Source organism: Physeter macrocephalus, unplaced genomic scaffold, assembly GCF_002837175.3.
Source record: "Physeter macrocephalus isolate SW-GA unplaced genomic scaffold, ASM283717v5 random_9, whole genome shotgun sequence".
Classification (NCBI taxonomy): Eukaryota; Metazoa; Chordata; class Mammalia; order Artiodactyla; family Physeteridae; genus Physeter; species Physeter macrocephalus.
The window spans coordinates 233,994-254,147 of NW_021145295.1; the positions used below are offsets into that span (position 1 = coordinate 233,994).

The following is a 20,154-nucleotide window of genomic DNA, read 5'->3' on the forward strand; positions in this document are numbered from 1 at the left end:
AGCGTGGGCTCTAGGTGCGTGGGCTTCTGTAGTTGTGGCTCATGGGCTTAGTTGCTCCACGGCTCGTGGGATCCTCCCTGACCAGGGATCGAACCCGTGTCTCCTGCATTGGCAGGTGGATTCTTAACCACTGGCCACCGGGGAAGTCCGACCCGGTTCCTTTTGCCCACCAAAAGGTGTTCGGGGAGAGTAGGTGCCCTCAAGACCCTTTTATCAAGGACTTAGGGGTCCCCTGCCTGCTCCATCCTGGCTGGGGGACCTGGGGCCAAATCACCTGTTCTCTTTGCCTCCGTTTCCCCACCTGTGAATCGGGCTCAGCATGGCTGAGGTGTTGGAGCACAGAGGGGCCATCCAGGCATTCCCCATCCCCCCCACCATTCAGAGGTCCTGTTTACCATGCACCCTCCTTCCCCCGTCTTTTCTTGTTGCTCTCTGTGATTCCCCCCAAGACGGGGCAGCACAACGTAGCAGGCACTGATGGCCACCGGCTGAGTCACCACTTCCTCCTGGGCCCCTTGCCCAGCCTGATGCTTTCTGGGGGCTTTCCTGGCCTTCCCTGAACATCAAAAACAAGGTGGGGGATGACTCCCGGGTTGGGGAAGCGAGGGCAGAAGCGCGTGTGGACGAGATTGCGCACACCTTGGCATGGGTTCAAATCCCACGTCCTGTCCCCACCTGTAAAGAGGCCATAACCTCCTCAGAGCTGGGGGACTCCACACGTGAACACCCCACAGACCCTCAAGCCATGGGCACCCAGCGCTGGGATGAGCATGGTCATTGCTGTCGTACCTGTTTGGACAGGTGTTAGAGGGCACGTGGGTCTGTTAGTGGTTTCTGGGTTGCGTGTGCCTGAGTTCGTGGGCCCGTTTCTGTGTCTCTGCACGTGTGCGTGCATCGTGGCTGGCCCTGTGTGTAGAGCCCAGCGGGCTTAAAAGACAGACCCAGCCCCTTGCTGGAAAAAGGTGAATCTGGTGGTGCAGGGAACTCCCTGGGCAAAGGTGGGAGGGCTGGGAGATTCCTGGTTGGGGGGAGAGGGCGTGGGAAACAGCAGGGGGGGTGTCAGGGTCAGGAGGAGGCAGAGGCTGGGGTAGATCAGGGGGGCGGGGAGATGGCGGGGTGGGGGGAGAGGGCGTGGGAAACAGCAGGGGGGGTGTCAGGGTCAGGAGGAGGCAGAGGCTGGGGTAGATCAGGCAGGCTGAGGGGTTGGGGAGCCGTGTGTGTGAGCCTGGGAGGCTCAGGCAGACTTCAGTTCTAAAATAGTCACCAAGCACCTACTGCGTGTGCCCAGTGCTGCGGATATAGTGGGGCCCTGGGGTAATAGACATGTAAATCAAACATACAAATATGGGACTTCCCTGCTGGTTCAGTGGTTAAGACTCCACAAGCTTCCACTGCGTGGGCATGGGTTCGATCCCTGGTCAGGGAACTAAGATCCAACTGAGGAGACTCTCTGGTCTAGGGACAGGGAGACGTCCTAGGGAGAGGGGCTCCAGGTGGAAGACTCAGCAGGTGCAAAGTTCCTGAGGTAGGGATGAGCTGGCAGAGGGTCCCATTCAGGAAGATCTAAGCCCAGAGCAAGGAGGGGAGGCGTCAGGGGGCAGCGCTGGTGGGGAGCAGGGCCACCAGGACGGGCTGTCCTGTAACTGGAGCCGGGCAGGAACACATCTGCCCGCCCGCCCGGCCCCAGCACTCCCTGCTCAGGACAGAATGTGCTGGGAGGAGAGGCTGGTGGTGGCTGAGCCTGGTGGCTGGAGCAGGGCGGCTGGAGGATTCCTGAACAGCAGCCCGGCTGGGCTTGCTGCCAGTGAGGGTAGAAAACAAGCAGCAGGCGCCCTGCCTGCCTGTCACCCCATGCCCCAGGCTTGGCCCGGCCAGGGCAGGAGACAGAGATGATGAAAGAGTCAGAGACTGCGAGAGATGGAGAGATGGTGACCAAGAGAGATGGTGAGCGAGAGAGACAGAGATGCAGAGATGGTAAGGTAGGAGGTAGAGGATACGAGAGACAATGACAGAGAAACAGCCAAAGAGACAGTGAGAGAGCAACGTGAGGCAGAGATGGGAGAGGCAAAGATGGTGAGAGAGGCAGAGACAGAAAGACAGTAGTGAGAGACAGAGAACTGGCATTGACCCTGAATGGGTGACAGGTCTGATTCTAGGGGGTCCTGGGAAAAAGCGTGAGGCAGTGACACTCCCACCGCCATTAGAGTCTTTGCTCACACCAGAGTAGATGGGAAGTCCCCTCCAGTCACTCATACCTGCTGTGTGCTGGGTCCAGGGACACAGCCCTGACCCAGCCCCACCCTCAAGGTCTCAGACAAACAAGTGAATATCTAAATACGAATTTCAGAGACTGAGGAAGGCTATGAAAACAATAGGACAGGGGGATGGGGGAGGGAGTGATGAGGGATGGTGACTTTAGGTTGGGGTATCCCTGATAAGATAAGGCTGGTGGGTAAAGAGGAGCCAGCTATAGGGAAGAGCCTTTCAGCAGGGGGAACCACATGTGCAAAGGCCCTGAGGTGGGAACCAGCTTGGGGTGTTTGAGTAGCAGCCAGGCATGGAGGGGGAGCTGGAGGGAGAGGTGGGTGGGTGGTCTTAGGGGACCAAGGAGGGGAGGGATTTTATCTTAGAAGAATATTTGGCCACCCTTCTCTACACTCTGTGGGCCCCTCTCTATGTTCAGGGAGTTCCCCAAATTCTGGGCTGTCTGGGCCAGCTCCATCCTGGTTGTCATTTATCTGAACCAGAAAATCTGCCTCCTTCAGGAATCAGGTTCCAGATAGTTGCAGACGCAGGAGTCCTGGGGTCATGAGGTGGCTTGTCCTCCCAAGCCCCCTGGGGGAACCTTTCATAGAACTGTACCCGCATCCGCTAATGCAATAAACACCTAAGACTCTTCTTAGTTTGGGAACATGGATCTGGAAACTGGGATCTTGTGTCTCCCACAATCCAGCTGAGGGGAAACTCAGCCCCTCCTGAGGCTGCTGTCTTGGATCTGGGTGACTGTGTTAAGGGAACATCTCCTCTCTGCTGCCAGGCCCCAAGGAACCCCAAGTCTGACAAGCTCCAAGCTTGATGGCAGATCAGCGGCCCAGGGTGGATGCTGCTGGACTAGGAGGGCTGAGTGAACCCCACGACTAGGAATCACGGGAATCAGGGCCCAAATTTAGACTGGTGGAGAGGAGGTGTTCCAGAGTCTCAGATGGAGAAACTGAGGCTCAGAAACAAGTGACCGGGCCATCATCACACAGAGAGCAAAGCCTGACCCCAGAGCTCCCAGGGTCCATCCCTTGTCCCTGCCCCTCAGTCCTGCCCGTGGCCACTCTGGGCTGCTAGTTAATTTTCACTACCTTGGGCAGGCTGGTGGGCACAGCCAGGGCTATCAGAGGGTCATCTAATTGGGCCCCGCCCAAATGGGGTGTGGCCTAGGGTCTGGGGTGGAGCCCAGGCTGTCAGGGAGTGTCACATGGGTGTCACATGGCCTGTAGGGTATGGATTCCAGAGTTCCAGGGGCAGTTTTGAGTGGCAGCTCCATCAGTCCTTACTGTGAGACCCTGGGCGAGTTACCTCATTCCGTTGGACTCACTTTCCCCACCTGCAACTCCAGAAAAATGACAACCTCCACGCTGCTAGGGCTGCCTTATAGCCCTGTGTGTATTCAAACAAACCCTCGTACAAGCACGACCACAGCAGCATGAGCCACAACCACTAGGAGGTGGAAACGACCCAAATGTCCATCAACAGGGTGTGAGTGGATAAATAAAATGTGGTTCATCTACACAATGGAATATTACTTGGCCATAAAAAGGATTGAAGCACTCAGTCATACTGCAACAAAAGTGGTTGAACCTCCAAATATGCTAAGCAAAAGAAGCCAGACACAAAAGGCTGTGTATCCTATGATCCCATCTACATGAAATATCCAGAACAGGCAAATACAGAGACAGAAAGCAGATTAGTGGTTGCCTGGCACTAAGGGAGGGGGAATAGGGACTGCTAATGGGGACAGGATCTCCTTAGGAGCTGATGAAAATGTTCTAGAACTAGCTAGAGGTGATGGTGGCCCAACACCGGAAAGGAATGCCAAGGAATTGTACACTTTCAAATGGTATATGAATTGAACCACAGTCAAAGCAAAACCAGCCCAGACTGCATAGATAGGCAAGCTCCCCTCTGCCCCCTCATCTCCATTCTGTGAGGACAGATGAGGCCTCTGCCTGCCCTCCACTGTCCACGCTCCCAGCCTCTGCTACTGCACGAGGTGAAAGCATCCGGCGCCAGCCTGAGCTGTCTCCCTATGTGTTCCTGGACCTCACCTTCACCTTCTGGACAATGGGCCCCTCAACCCTCCTCAGCCTGAAATTCCATCTGAGATCCAGACTCAAGATGGTGGACAAGGCCACCCCAGGTTCCTCGGCACCTGAGGGCAATAAACCACTAAGCACAGTCTCTTCCTCCGTGCTTTTATTTTTAAAAAATAATTGTACAAAAGAGAACAATTTAAGGCTTAACGGAAATGCGGAGTCCCAGGCGAGGGTCCTGCCTCAGCCTGGGCTGGGACTCTGCACTTGGGGGCTTGTCCAGCTGCCCCATTATGTTTTGTCCCTCCAGGACACAGGGGGTGCCCATAAGAAGCACACTGGCCCTGCTGTGTCACCCCAGGCTGACTGACCTCTGTTCCCGCAGCCTGGTTTAATGCTCTGCTGTCCCCGTCTTGAAATTCTGAATTCTTGAACAAGGGGCCCCACATCTTCATTTTGCAAGTGATGGAGCTGGTCTTGTCTGTCCCACTCTGAACCTGGGTTTCTCGGGCCATACAATACCCAGGCAGCTCTCACGTCCTGGAGTGTGTGGAGGGGCCCCCAGGAAGCCTAGCCTGGGCCAGGAATCTCTGGCTTTCAAAGGTTTCAAAGGCTGGAGTCGCTGCCCCTGTTGCCCTGTTGCCCCACACAGCTCTGATGACCTGCTTCCCTGAATGCCTCATTCCTGGGCCCTCTCGCCTGCCGGACCTTGCGGTGTGGCCTCGACTGAGGCACTTGCTCTCTGAGCCCCAGTTCTAAGATGAAGGAGGCAGTCTCCAAACATCACTCAGCTCTGACCTTCTTCGACTTTTCCTTCCCCTTGCTTGCCTGCCCTCTGAGCTCTTATTCATGCACCAAAGCCTCAGCTAAAATGCCCTTTCCTCCAGGAAGCCTTCCTGCTCCCCCTTTGGACTCTCCCAGCTCTTGGTCCCTTCCTCTGGTTCTGTAGGCCTGGAAGTATTTATGTCTGGCTCTGTCTCTCCCAGACTGGAGGCTTCTGGGGGACCACAGGCTGGCACAGACAGGTTGAACAGTCTTTCGGATCTTACGGTGGGCATTTGATACCTTATGAGAACCAGTCCAGATATGTTAGACTCCAGACTGGTTCTTCCTCTGCTCTGTGTGATGTTGGAATGGCCCTGCCCCATTCTGAGACTCGGTTTCCCCAACTTCAGTGCAGTCAGGCTGGTCTGTTCTTGATCCAGCCACTCCTCACTCATGTCCAGGCTGGCTGGAAGCACGTGTACAACCTCATCCCTTGAAGTTTCCACTTGCCACTCAGCAGGTCATGCAGCGGGGCCTCATGGCCTCTGAGGGTGGGTTTGGATCCTCCTGCGGGGCGAAATGATACCAACAAGTCTCAGGAGGCCCTGGAGGCTCAGAAACACCCCTCCCCACCCTCCTCATCTCCGCTCCCACGCTTGGCCGAGGGTGACACCTGGGAACAGACTAAGGTGCAAGGTGGGTTCAGGCCCTTGCACCTGTATGGGGATGTATAGGAGTTCCATCATGACTTAAAACTCATCTGTGGCTCTCTACCCGGGCCTGGAGAGCCACAGGGGCTTCTTGAACCCCCCAAGCTCACCTCGGAGTACAGGGGTGGCGGGCGGTAGCGGAACTCCTGGATGTAGGCAAAGAAGGGGCCTTCAGCACCCACGTCAGGGTCCTGCAGTAGTCGGAAGGGGCTCTGCTCCACGGCTGCCACCTCCTCATCGGCCACCACATCTGAGTACTCGGGAGGTGCTGGAATCGAGAGACAGGGTGGGTGAGGATGGTAGAGGAGGCGGGCAGCCCCAGAATCGGGGACAATGGCTGGGAGCTGGCTTGTGCCAGTTCTGGGGCTGCTGGGCTGTGTGCCCTTGGATTGGGATTCTGGGGGAATTCATACTCCCAACATGACTGTTACTTTTACAGATGGGGGCATCAAGGCTGGGGGAGGGAGAGTCAGCCAGGCACCTGCCTGTCTGCCCACCCATGCCCCCCACAACAGGATGGAGAGCTCACCTTCAGGTCGCTCTGGCAGGACCCCCAGTCCCCAGTCCAGCAGGAAGCTGGCATGGCTGCCCACGCTGGACGAGCGGCTGCCAAAAGGATGCAGAGGGATGGTGCCGATGACCAGCGGCAGCTCCAAGAGCAGCTTGGACGAGCCCGGGATGTCCACGCAGACCTGGAGGAAGGAGCCATGACAGAGGGTGCCCAGGCAGCCTCGGCCACACCCTCCTTCTACAGCAGGAGGCCTTGGTGGGGGGCGGGGGGAACCCCAGCCTGGAGGACAGAGCAGATGCAGCCACCCCAGCCCCCGACGATACTCTACCTTGAGGGTGTAGTCCACATGTAGCACGCGGCAGTGCAGAATAGAAGGACCCACAGGAGGGATCCGCAGCGCCCGGCCCTGCCACAGTGCCCGCCGCCCGGGGCCCACAGGCTCCCCTGAGAGACTAGCCACCACTGCTCGTTTCTGTTTGCGGGCACCTCGCGCCATGAAGGTCTGTGTCTGGACCACGGCCGCCCGTGGCAGCACTGGGCGCGTGGAGCCGTTGTCAATCTCGGCGAAGACGGGGATCACCTCACCTGTAGGGTGGGACGACAGGGCCTCAGTTTCCCCACCTGCAACCCTGACACAGGCCTTCTTCCCAATCCAGCCCCTCCCACCTGCTACCTGGTGTATAGCCCTTGCGGTCGATCTTGGCTGAGAGGGAGACAAGGCCACGGTTACTGTACCAGGATCGGGCAATCTTCTCCCGAGCTCCCGCTTGAGGGGCCTGGTGGGGTGGAGGGAAAGGACATGAAATGCATCCCATTGTGCCAAACGCAGACCCCCTGAAGCCTCTAAACCACCCTCAGCTGAAGGAAGATTTGGGGCAGGGCCTACTATCCTGGTTTCTTTTTAACAATCTAGAAACTGTTTGTAAAATGGATCCAGGAATATGACCCATCTCATTAAACTGAAAATGAAGTGAACAAGCCAAGCAATTAGTGCGTAATGAGCGCTTAGTAAGCCATTATTATTGCAAGCTCTGACTGAGTCCCATTTCCTGGTAGAGGCACAGGAGGCTCAAAGAAGGCGAGACACTCACCCAGAAATACACAGCCAACTGGTGCCCCTGGGACTTGCACCTGGCTCCACTGGACTCCACAGGCATTCCCATGCCTACCTCCCCCACTGCCTCCCTCCCTGCCAGGGCTCAGCTGTGACCCCCACTTTAAGAAGGGAGTGAGGAGCCAGTCACCAAATAGCCAGGACCCTGCCTGTGATGCTCCCATCCCACCTCCCCAAGGGCAGCAACTCACCAGCAGAGCCGGTGTGTTGATGTCCACAGGCTCGATAACAGTAAACACCTTCCTTGCCCGGCGGGCAGGGACCCAGGGCCGGTGCAGGGTGGCTTTGATGCAGTATCGGACACTGCCATGTTTGCCTTCAAATGAAGTCACTAGCGTCCTGGGGGTGGAGGGAAGGGGCTTCAGTGGGTGAGATCCACAGACACCCGGGTGGGAGATTCCCAAAGACTTACGGGGATGAAAGACACGAGGCACTCCTGGGGGGCCCCCCCCGGGAGACAATCTTGCGGCTCGGGGGTCCCCAGATACCGAGCAGTGGAGTCCCAAACCTGGAAGGGGCTGCAGACTTAGGGACTCCCCTGCAATCCTCCACCCCATTTGACTTACGGTGGCAGCTGGAAGCTGAATGGGAACTCATGGCGTCCAGGAGGCAGCGTTGTGATCTCTCCGGTGTCTGCAGGTAGGAGCAAGAAGGGGAGGCTCAGTGGCTGTGAGGGGCTCCCGGAGCGCGCAGCACGCGCCGTGCAGGGGTCCCTAGGTGGTACCTGGCGCGAGTAGTGTGGCACGGTGGCTCACAACCTCCACGCGCTCGCTGTAGCTCTGCGTGTACGCGGTGCTCGAGCCCGCGCTGCGCGACTCGGTCCAGTGTACGTGGGCGCGACCTCGCGCGCGCAGCTTCAGGGCGCCCACGCGCGCCGGGCCCGCCAGCTCCAGCAGCACCCGGCCGGCCACCGCCTGGCCGCCGCTGAACACGGGCTCGGCGCCCGCGTTCGCACCATCCAGTTGCACCACGAACGCCTTCACCTTGTCGAACAGCATCGCGGCTGGGATACGAACTCGCGGCGCGCGATCCCTGGCTTCGAACCCGCGACGCGGATGCGCGAGGTGCGGACGCTGCAGCCTGAGATCGTGAACTCACCAGGCGCGCGCAGGCGCACTCGCTGATCGGGCCAGAAACTCCTCACTGCCTGCGCCGGCGCCGCATTTATACGGCAGGGAGGGGCGGGGCGAGACGCAGGTCCCGCCCCCCGGAGAGGAATACGCCAATGGCGCGGCGAGAGGCGTGGCTCCGCCCACGCGTGGAGCAAAATAACAAAAGCCCCGGCTCGCGACCCCGTGCCCTCTACCCTAGTGGACCCTGGGGTGAGGCTGAAGCACTGAGGGACAGGGCAAGTATCTCTCAGACTCCGGGGGTCAAGAGGAAGAACTGAGGCCTGGAGGAGTCGGGCCTGAGGTCACCCAGCAAGAGCTTTCTGCCGTCGGTTTAATCATCAACCGGCCGCCACTTGCAGACGTGACTCGATGCACGTCCAGCCCGAGCTGGAGGGGTGTGTTAACAGCCAGGCCCCAATCGAGGCCCTGAGAGCCTAGGACTAACCACCTCGGGCCTCAGTCTCCCCTGCTCTGTGCAATGGGGGAGGGAGGAAGAAGTGGATGGGGCCTCCCTCCACTCGGGCGCCTACTGCCCCCTCCTCTGATTTGAAACCCACTCAGCTGGCTGACCCGGCCTAGTGACAACCACTTGGAGCCTGAGTTTCCACGTTTGTAGAGCCAGAAGAAAATCATTCCCGACCTCAGAGGGTTGTGCATGAATCACGGTGTAGCTCCTACTCGACCCTTCCCAGAGCCTCTCTCCCGAGTCATCAGCCCGCTCCTGACACACTGCCGCTCGGCTGCGCCTCAGCGCTTTTGCCCCGACGTTCCTTTCCAAACTTTCAGCACCTGCCCTCCCTCCCCCGCCTCAGCAAACTCCTACTTGTCCTCTAGGCCTAGCTCTTCGCCTCACAGACAGAGCCGAGTACCGGGGAAGCTCACGGAATCCCCGGATTCAAGGCCGCGGTGTGCCTTTGGGGCGGTAACCCGTCTCTGGACCTCAGTCTCCTCGGAGAAGAGCCACATGCACGGTTTCCTAGTTGGGCTTGATCGCGATTTGCGGAGCGCCTGCGCCCTCTGGTGACAGAGGGATGCACTGCTGCTTGAACCCACCCCCTAGTTTGGCCATCCCCTTTGAGCCTGGCTCAGGCTACACCGGGACCCCCTGAGGCCAAGGCACATCCAGCGGGCGGCGGCCATAAACGGACACAGCCAATCAGTGATAGGGGTAAGGGCAGGCCGGAAGAGAGGGGTAGAGGCTGTCCACTCAGTGATCACCCTGGCAGGGGTGGGGGGGGGTACCCGGAGGAGGGGGCTCTGGGGCTGAAATAAGGGGCCGGGACCTTCTCCCAGGGCCAAATAGAGCCTAGAAAGAGGACAGGAGGCTATAAGCCCAGGAGGAGGTGGGGAATGGAGTGACCCTGGGGGTATGGGAAGGCTCTTTCTTTTGGGTTTTTTGTTTTGTTTTGTTTTGTTTTGTTTTGGCCACACCGCACTCGGCTTGAGGGATCTTAGTTTCCCAACCAGGGATGGAACCGGCGCCCCCTGCAGTGGAAGCCCAGAGTCTTAACCACTGGACGGCCAGGGTAGTCCCAGGAAGGCTCATTCTGAGCCAGTGCCCTCAGTCCGTTTCACAGATGGGTCCCCAGAGGCCCAGAGATGGGCAGGGCCTCACTAGAGGTCACACAGCAACTCCACAAGCTTCACCCCTCCAGTATCTTAAGGAAGCCACCAGTGAGTGGGACCAGGAGGACTGTAGGGTGAGACCAGCCCCAATTTCCCTCGAGTCACAGGGAAAGGGAAGTGACTACAGGGCCCCTTCCTGCCTCACCCCTTGCCGGCTATGCCTCGGTTTCCACAGCTGCTCAGGCAAGAGTCCCCACACATGGGGGCCGTTGGGACAAGTTTGCAAGCCTGTAGGCAAAGCATCTAGCGTGTGCACTGCTGGAAAAAAGGGGGCTGCGGGTGGGGAGCCAGGTTCGAGCTGCTTCCTGCTTCCGCCCATCTTGCAGATGGGTATGGTGAGGTCTGCCTTCCCCAAGAGGAGGTGGCCAGGGCAGCCCAGAGAGGCCAACACCCTCCTCAGCCACAAAGCACGGTGCTGGGGCACAGACTAACTCTTTCTGTTGGCCCTGTTCTGCTCCCAACTGGCTGTATGGCTGAGGGTGGAGGACTGAGGTTCAGAGCAAGGTAGGGACATGCCCAACACCTAAGACTCCCGGCCTGATCTGACCCCACCCCAAGTCTTCTCCCTGCCTGGGATGCAGTCCCACCCGCTCACCTGCAAACACCACCAGAACCCCCAACCCAGTGAACAACACTTCCTGTAAAAACTGGTAAGGGGCACTGGCAGGGCGTGAGACAGGGGCCTTCTCTGGGAATGAGAGACACCAGGCCTAGGGCTAACGTGGCATCCTAGGGTCCAGAGAGGAGGAACTCCCAGTTCCACCAAGGGATTCCCCCAGGCTCCATATAGGGGGGGCTCCCCACAGCATAGCCTCTAGGTCGAGGGCGTCCCGGCTCTGGGCTGTGGGGTGCGCCCAGACCCTAGGAGGAGTTCCTGGAAAAGAGGGTTTTGGAGGGGGGTAGGTGGGTGGGTGTCCCACCCTGTAGGAGGGCCCACACCCTGAGAAGGAGGTCTCCACATCTTGAGAAGGGTCACCCGACCACACAGCCTCTAAGTCGAAAGGCTGGCTTTGGAGAGGGGCGCCCAGACCTGGGTAGAGGGTCCCGGGGGATCCTGGCTCGGGGTGGGGGGGATGAGCGGCTCACCTCGGAGCAGCAGCTGCCGCCGCCGCAGGTATATCTCGGCGGCCGCGTAGTCGCTGGACACCGCATTTACACCCACGCTTCGGCCCTCGAGCCAGTGGGTGACCGCCCCGCCGCGCGCCGCCACCTCAAGAGCTGTCACCCGCAGCGGCGACGCTGCCTCCAGCAGCACCCGGCCGCACAGGCGCTCCCCGCCGCGGTACGCGCCGCCCGGGTCCCGCGCCAGCTCCAGCGCGAAGCTGCGCACGCCCCCCGGGCGCATGGCTCGGACCGGGGCGCACGGCGGGGCTGCCGCAACCGGCGCGGGCCCGCCGGGCACCCGGCGACCAGGCACACAGCTGGAGCGCGTCTGCAGACCTCCCTGGTCTCAGCGTTGGTCTTCGCCGCGCCAGGCGCCCCCCGAGCGTTCTCTTGCTTCTGCGAACTTTGTGCGGGCGCCGCCGGGCCCGGCCGGCGCGTAGTTAGTGGACTTCCTGGTCCTCCGCGTCAGCCCCCGTGACGCGCTCGGGCCTCCGGGGACGTGCCGCCCGCCTGTCCGTGCTGCTGACTTTGCTACCCTCAGGGCGGGGCGGGCCCTGTTTTTTTGAGTCAGAGGCGGGCGGGGGCGGCTGTGGCTGGCGCGGAGCGGAGGCAGCCACCGGGATCTGTCTTGTGGACTCATTCGTCCCCTACACGGCACCTTTGGACCGGGCGCCGACCCAGCCTCCCTCTGGTTGTTCCGCAAACACACCAAGCTCGAGTCTTGCTTCTTGGCCTTTGCACTGGCTGTCGCTGCTAGGAACGCCCTTCCCCAGATCTGCTCTCCCACCCACCCATGCCCAAATGTCACCAGAGTCATGCTCTGGACTTATTTCTTTACGGCTCTGGTCGCTGTGTTTGTGACAGCTGTGTGTTTTCAATGTCTCCTCCGTCAGACTGGGTGCTCCCAAGGGTGAGCACGGTGCCGTATTTTCGGCATCCGATCTTACAGAAGAGGAAACTGAGGCCCCCAGAGGGGCAGCCACTGCCTAGAGGCATCCACCGGTGTCAGAGTCAGGACTCGAACTCACATCTGACCACAGCCCACTGACACGTCCCCAGACCCTTCTTGCTCTTGTGCCCCACCTATCACTTCCAGCCAGGTGGCCCATGGCCTTATTGGAGGCTGCCAGAGCCTGGGCTCTCAGCTGGACCCAGATTAGCCTCCCTCTCCACCCAGGGCCCAGCATCTGCCTGCCTCCCCCACCTGACTCCAGCACTCCGAGCCCAAGGCCTGGGGGGACCTTTTGATTCTACTTATGTCTAGAACCTTCCCCTCCATCCTGCCCCAGAGGGGCCCCTCAAACCCCAGGATCACACCACTCCCCTCCCCATGGAGTGCCCTCCACCAAGTCCATTCTTCTCTTTGGCCTATGGACCCCTGAGTTTAAATCCTGGCTCACCCCTCCCTCCTCACTCTATAGCCCCAGGCAGGTGGCTTGACTTCTCTTGAGTCTCCCCATCCTACCCTGGTCAGGTTCTGGTGAAGAGTCAGTGTGATAATTTACATTACATTGCCTGTATACAGCAGGTGCTCAATCCACGTCCGCCGAAGACTGAATGGCCCTCCTTACTCATGTCACTTCGCCCACTGGACCATGACCCACAGCTCTGCTGGCCCCTAGTGGGTGCTCCAGCAAAGCCAGCTGGAAGGAAGTCTTGACTCTCTGCTGCCTCCTGTAGGCCAGGGCGGGGCCATGCTCTCTGCAGGGTCCCTCAATCGGTGTCAGGTGGGACCGGTGCAGATGTCCTCAGGGAGGTGTCTCTGATTGAGTTCAGGCCCGGGAGACAACCTGCCTAGGATGGGGATGGGGATGGGCTCACCTTGACCCCACATCCGGTCTGGAACCCCAGGGCCGGGTATCTACTTCCCATGTTGTGATTATGAGTGTCCCCCAGCCACGCACAACAGGCAGCAAGTGGGTGGGTCCTGCTTTATTTGGAACTGGCAAGGACCCCTCTCCTGGCTGCTCCGCACCCACCGGGAGCCTGGGGAGAGCCAGGGGTTGGGGGTGGCAGAGGACCAGAGGAAGCTCCGGACTCTCCCAGCTCCAATCAGGGGGGAAGCCAGTGGTGGCCCGCCCCTGCCCTTGCCTGCTATACGGCCCTGCCCTCTGCCCGGACAGTCTGGCGGGCCCCAGTCCAATCAGCCCAACTCGGTTTCAGCTCCTTGAACTCCAAGAGGCGCCACTGTACAGGGCTTCTTGGGTGGCATGGAGGTGGCGGCCACACGATGGCCAAGATTGAGGAGTCTGGTGGCAGGCAGAGCCGTCACCCGCAGTCTGAAGGGGCCGTGGGTGGCCGCCGGTGTGGGGGACTCCGAGCCACCTGGTCCAGTGGGCCGGAGCCAGGCCGGGGAGGCAGGGGTGGTGGAGGCGGGCGTATGGCTTGGGCGATGAGGCCCGGCAAGGCCTGCAGGGAGGCGCCCAATGCATCCAGGCGGCTTTCAAGGGCAGCCAGGCGGGCCTCGAGCTCCTCGTGCTGGGCGTGCAGCTCGGACATGAGGTTGTACATGACATTCTGGGTCTGTCAGAGACAGGGAGGGTGGGAGAGAGGAGAGGCCAGGTGAGAGAGAGGGAGGGGTGGTTGCAGAGAGATGGCAGACCAGCCCCGGTTGGGTGGGGGCCCACTAACTGGACCCAAGTGAGGAGCAACTGTGAGCACACCCCCAACCCAGCCAAAGGTATCTTGCTGGGCCCCAGGGAGCGGTGGGAGAATAGGCGAGGGGAGCGGAGACACAGGTCTTGAGTGCCAGGCTCGGGGCCAGCAGTCCAGTGGAAGGTCAAGGGAGGTCTTGGGGCCCAGCGGATGTGACCAGAGTTGCCATGAGGGGATGAACTAGCCGCATGGCCTGTAAAGCCAGAGGGTGGTCTTGGGTGATTCTGGACTGGTGTTGCTCCAGGCTGGGGACACGGTCGACGGGGAGGAGGCTCGGTTGTGAACTATCCCCTGCTTTCCATATTCGACTGGGGAGGGGATAGAAGTCTGGGGTGGGGGAGAGGTGACCACCCCAAGAATCTGACCCTATCACAGACCGGGCAACATGACAGCCACAACAATTACATTACAGCAGGTGGTGGGGCATCCCTGCCACCTCGACTGCTCCCCACAACCCAGCAAGCAGGGGCTGGTTCTGCCACAGTCCAGATGGGCCCGGGAGTTGCAGGCGGTAGGCGGGACACGCAGAACAGCCCTAGGTGCAAATGCCGCTCTAGCCACCAGGTGGCGCTAGACCACCGTTCCGAGTCTCAGCCCAGCTCTGCGCAGGCCAGACCCCCAGACGGACCGCAGCTCACCGCCCGTCCTGGGCCTCAGATGCGAGGGCTGAAGGGGCTGTGCCACACCCTACCCCACCCCAACCTCTCGATCTGTGGGAGGGAGACAGGTCATCCACCCCACAGCTCCTTCTTTCCGCACTGTACTTGCAGCCTCTCCCTTCCCGTTCGCAAGCCTTTACCTGAGCCGTGACTTCCACCCTTTCCTGTTACTGGTAGGCCAACCCCATCCGAGGATGAACAAATGCCTCTGCCCGCCCCCCGCCCCCCACCGCAGGGCCGCAGACCCACACCCCAGCCCGCCTCAAGGGGTCACACAGTCCCCCGGGGCCAGAGAGTAACATCTGGAGGCATCCAGCCCTTGGATGGTTCTTTTTTGGCCCTCTCTGAGGTTTAAATTTTTATTAGAATATACGTTTTGTTTTTGTTGGAGAGATACAAATTAAATCAGCAACCTTGGAAGGCATTAAAATTTAATATTGGAAAACATTTTAACCTCCTTAAATTAAAAAAAATTAGAAACCCTATAATCCAATCCAGTGAAAGACTTACTTCGAAGCCTTCATTAAATGTATTTTGAGAGTATACTGCTGTAATTATAAGGTTTAAATAATTTTTATAAATTCACATTTTAATCATCTGTACTAATGAAGGAAGTGTGATATGGATAATCCAAACTATAATATCTAGTACCTGAATTTTTCAAAGACATTCGATATGTATTTGGAGCTGTAATCTCCTATGACATCAAATTAGTTGGCCAAGGATTTCTACATGCTCTTAGGATTATGTTCTTTCTACTACCAATTGAATTATTTCTTCAGGGTTCTAGAATATGTTTTTTCCTCTGTAATGTTCCCTTTCAAATTGTTTATGTAGGTTAGTATTAAATTATTAATTTTTTTTTATTTTTTTATTTTTGGCCACTCTGTGCAGCATGAGGGATCTTAGTTCCCCAACCAGGGATTGAACCCCTGCCCCCTGCAGTGGAAGCACAGAGTCCTAACCACTGTACCTCCAGGGAAGTCCCCCGTTAGTATTTAATTAAATTGCATTCTCTTGCTAATGGTGAAGAGAGCGAGTCCAAAATGTGATGAGTATAAGTAGTAAAATAGAAGAGGACTTAACATTTTCTAAAGATAATATTAAATTAGGCTCAGATTGACTAATTGATTAGGAGATGGAGCCAATTAGCAAAGTTCACACATGAACTATTTATGAAAGGGCAAAAGGGAGTTCAGAAGAGTGTGACAAATATTCTAAGAGCTTGCCCAACTGAAGTTGAGTCAGTTGACATATTTTCTAATGGATGAATAAAAAGCGGGAAATTGGATGGGACCTGACATTAGAACCAACAAATAGATCCACTTATAACACACACCGATCTTACAGAGCTCTTGCAATCAACTTCAATTTCCTGAAAGATGTTTAATTGCTATACAAATAAGCTTTCTCCTGATGCTATAATTTGAACTTATAACCCTAACAAAAGAAATTTGTTTTTCTATTAGATTTTAGAGCTTGTATGTAGATGACATTTCTAAATACGAAAGTACCACTTCACAAATTTAGCCCACTAATTACATATTCTTATTAAAACTTTTTATTAGCTATTAATTAAAAATGTAAAATAGCTGCCAAAAATTTAAAAAAAAAAAGGCCGACAAAAATTGGGACTTCCCTGGTGGTCCAGTGGTTAAGACTCCACATTTCCACTGCAGGGGACGTGTGTTCGAACCCTGGTCAGGGAACTAAGATCCCACATGCCGCATGGTGTGGCCAAGAAATTAAAAAAAAAAAAAAAGGCTGATAAAACAGCTGCCAATGTTAAAAAGTAAAGATTTTACACACAGATGTAGATTTCTGGCATCACTCTAACAACTGGAGCCTCTGATCACAGTGGACCCCTGCAGACAGGGCTCTTGTTCCCTGGTGGCTGGTCCCTGCCTGCCCTGCCTCACTTGCCTGGGTCACCTGTCTATACTATGGGCACCAGCCCTGTCCCTCCCTCCCTGGCAGGAGCTGGGCCTTGTCCTTTACTGAACATCCCTCATCCTCCTCTGAGGGCCTAACCAACTCCTTCTGGCCCAGGGGCTGCCCTGCCCCACCTCACCCTGCCCTGCTCACCTTGGCCAGGTCTGCGAGCGTGTTGGTCTGGTCATTCAGCTTCCCTTGCTCAATCTTCACACTCCGGAGCCTGTGGGACAGGTGGGAAGGTGGGGTTGTGCAGAGGCTGCAGTGGGGTCAGGGGTCCTCCATGCACCCACCCCACCCAGAGTCACCTTGTGGGATATGCAGTGGGGGGTGAGGGGCAAGTTGGAGGTTAGCCCCCTTTGCAGCCCGTTCCCTCCTGGCATGCAGGGGGCAGCGGAGCCTGGAGGGCGGTTCAGCCACCACCCACGGTGCCCACATGCACTAACCCCCAGGAAGAGACTTACTTCTGAGCTCTGGCAGGACCCGGCGGAGCAGGGAGAAACCACAAGGCAATTTTAATCTCAGCACACCTGGGCAGCCCATGCCCAACTCTCCCACGTGCGCCACCCCAGGGCCAGGCTGGGGGCCCTGGACGGCGGAGGGGCTGCTGCCCTTGCTCTAGGGAGAGGTCCAGCCTCTGAGGGGGTGGTACCAGCCCTCAGGGATGTGTCCTCCCTCTGTCCCCTCCCTCCAGCAGTGCCTCACGGCAAATGCAGCTGCCTCCAGCCCTGCAGGGCTGTATGCCTGCCTGTGCCAAGCTGCTGGCCCTGGAGGTGGCATTTAGTCCAGAAAACTATGCCCATACCATTTCCTGAAGGGGAAGTCAAGGCTCAGAGGGGCAAAGCCAGGGCCCATTGGCATCCTAGCAGGATTTGCACCTGCGTCTGCCACTCAGCCTCTGAGACCCTGGCCCCCTGGACAGCTGCCTATGTGGTTGGGGGGGGGGTTGTCCTCACCCCTTCTCTCCACCCCTTCTGTAGCTAAACCAGCCCAGGGAGACCTTTCCCGGTAGGCCTCTCCTTTCCTCCTCACTGGTCCAAACTCAACCCCTGCACACCCACATGTGACAGATGCTCGGAGAGGCCCCTTGGGGCCCACCCATGCTGGGTGTTGCCAGGACCCCTGAGAGGACCCAGCCCTCGGTCTGGAGAAGTGGAGGTGGATACAGACACCCCTAGCCCTGGAAGCTGGCGGAGGCTTGCTAAGGAGCCACTGACATGCCTGCCCTGGGCAAGTCATTCTTGGCACCTCTGGAACCTTCCTGTAACAGGTTGAATGGTGTTCCCCCAGAAGATATATTGAAGTCCTAAACCCCAGAACCTCAGAACGTGACCTTCTTTGGAAATAGGGTCATTCCAAATTTAACTAGGTTAAGATAACTGTTGTCCTTATAAAAAGGGGGAAATTTGGACAGACACATACAGAGGGAGGACAATGTGAAGACACAGGGAGAACATCATATGAAGATGGAGGACTGGAGCAATGCTTCTACAAGCCAAGGAGCATCTGAGGCTACCAAAAGCTAGGAGAGAGGCCTGGAACAGATCTTCCCCTAATGCCTTCAGAGGGAGAACGGCCCTGCCGACACCTTGATTTTGGACTTCTGGCCTCCAGAGCAGTGAGATCATAAATTCTGTTTTAAACCACCCAGTTTGTGGTACTTTTGTTAAAGTAGCCCTAGGAAATGTGTACACTTCCCAAACCTATGCTGTGTTCCTCAGTTTGTCCTCTTCAAGACCACTGTTTCCTTTTCACTGGCTGCTCATACTGCATTCCCATCATGGGGACTCTCCAGCTCAAGAAGATGCCGTGGCTCCCTCATACCTGCAGGTGGTACCTCTGGTCTCCCTGGCACTGTGCTCATTCCCACCTCCCCGCCTTTGCCCAAACTGTGCACACTCCCTGGTATGCCTGCCCACCTCTTGGTTTCCTACCCAAATCCCATCCACCCTTCAGGCCCTAGTTCAAACTTGCTTGATTTCATCAGCTGTTCTCATAAGGCCACTGTTTTTTTTGGAGGTGTTCAGGGGGACCTAAGGGTGAGCGAGATAGTCCTTCCCCAGAACAAAGGGACACAGGTCACTCACAGAGCAGGTGCCTTCTCCACAGACCTAACTCTCCTCAATTCCTACCCTCCGACTTCTCCCAAAGAACCTTCTGGGACATCCCTTGGGGCAAAGTCCAGAGCGGAGCCATGTCTGTGTCCCCCATGCCTGGCACACCAGCTGGTGCAGGAAATGCTTGTGGAATGACCAAATGAACATATCGAGGGTGGTAATAACAACAACAATAACAGTTCCCAGTTTCAGAAAATACTGTGTGACAGGCAGGTGCAGGCAAATCATCTGGTCACCCCAATTGTTTGATCCACACTCCATTCCTGGAGAAGAGGCATGTCACCATTGTCTCCACTTTACAGATAAGAAAATGAAGCTTGGACTACTGTAGTCACTTGCTTAGGCCCCACAGTTAGGTGGCAGAGACTAGATTGGGACCCAGTGGTCAGTAAACAACTGTTGAAGGGTCAACAAGGAGGGCCTTGGGGTCTTATGATGAAATAGGACTAACACCTGGGCACAGTGAAGTCAAGCAGGTGGGGTACCAACTCCTCTCACTCATAGGTGATAGTTGAAGCAGAGGTTGGGGGTACCATGTGTTACTGAGTGCTTGCTCTATGCCAGGAACTATGCCAGGCATTTCTGCACATCACTTCATTTAGACCTCCCCACAGTCCCATGAAATAGGGACTGTTATCATGAGAAATTAATACAATCATAACAGTAAACACAATAAATGTAAATGGACTAAACTCTCTAGTTAAAAGGATGATAGGGGCTCAAGGAGACTTTTAGGGTGATTAATCGGTTCATTATCTTGACTGTGGGGCTAGTTTCATAGATGTATACATTATGTTAACACTGATCAAACTGTACACTCTAAATAGCTGCAGTTGACTGTATGTCGATTATACCTTAATAAAGCTGTTCTTTTAAAAGAGGCAAAATTATTAAATAGGATTAAAAAATTAAAGTCAAGCTGACTGAGCTTCCTCTCCCATGGCCTGATCTCGCCATGGTCACACTCCGTTACCCTCTTGTGCCCCAGGAGCTGACCGCTCCAGCCACACCCTGGGGTCTCCCCACAACAAGCTTCCTGGCTCTACCACTCACACTGGGGTTCTCTGTGCTGCCTCTCATCTCTGTTCCCTATGGGTGACTTGGTTGCCTTCCTGTTGTACTAGTTCAGACCCTAACGTTGTTTGCCTCGCTTTCTGATTCATCAGCCCCTGAGTCTGGCCTGAGAGTTCTTGGGGCAGGGATCCATCTGATTTTCCTAGGGAAGCCCAATTGTGAATGAGGTTTTCCAGGATGTAAGAGCTGGGAATGCATGGGCTCATTCCGAAAAGTGCCTAAAAACACATTTTTTTCTATTTTAAATCAGCTACTACGTGACTCAACTGTAATTTATATGTGAGTGCCCGATCCCACAAGATTTGGAACTGTTTAAATTCTAGACTGTGTGCTGTCCCATACATCCTATATGTAGCTACTGAGCATTGAAATGTGGCTGGTCTGAATAAAAACAGGCTGTAAGTGTAAAATACATACCAGACTGCAGAGATTTAGTATAAAAAACTTTCTAAAATATCTAATTAATGATTTTTA

The 20,154-nt window shown here is 56.5% G+C and overlaps 2 protein-coding genes across 4 annotated transcripts; both read right to left on the reverse strand.

Moving 5' to 3' along the window:
- Nucleotides 1-4,449: 4,449 nt before the first annotated feature.
- ARRDC2 (arrestin domain containing 2) lies at nt 4,450-11,499 on the reverse strand. Of its 3 annotated transcripts, none has more exons than XM_024134489.2 (8): nt 11,226-11,499; nt 7,968-8,034; nt 7,593-7,740; nt 6,961-7,063; nt 6,616-6,872; nt 6,306-6,468; nt 5,887-6,044; nt 4,450-5,633 (listed from the first exon to the last, which is right to left on the reverse strand). In XM_024134489.2, the coding sequence occupies exons 1-8, from the start codon at nt 11,482-11,484 to the stop codon at nt 5,580-5,582; spliced, it is 1,209 nt and encodes a 402-aa protein (XP_023990257.1). In that variant the 5' UTR covers nt 11,485-11,499; the 3' UTR covers nt 4,450-5,579. The 3 variants fall into 3 exon arrangements, with proteins under 3 accessions (XP_023990257.1, XP_028338961.1, XP_054938046.1); XM_028483160.2 differs by lacking the exon at nt 11,226-11,499 and adding an exon at nt 8,126-8,478; XM_055082071.1 differs by lacking the exon at nt 11,226-11,499 and adding an exon at nt 8,126-8,483 and having other exon boundaries at nt 6,306-6,872.
- A 1,669-nt stretch (nt 11,500-13,168) lies between these two features.
- KCNN1 (potassium calcium-activated channel subfamily N member 1) lies at nt 13,169-17,096 on the reverse strand. Its single transcript, XM_028483168.2, has 3 exons — nt 16,954-17,096; nt 16,643-16,712; nt 13,169-13,766 (listed from the first exon to the last, which is right to left on the reverse strand). The coding sequence occupies exon 3, from the start codon at nt 13,752-13,754 to the stop codon at nt 13,512-13,514; it is 243 nt and encodes an 80-aa protein (XP_028338969.1). The 5' UTR covers nt 13,755-13,766; nt 16,643-16,712; nt 16,954-17,096; the 3' UTR covers nt 13,169-13,511.
- Nucleotides 17,097-20,154: the final 3,058 nt, after the last annotated feature.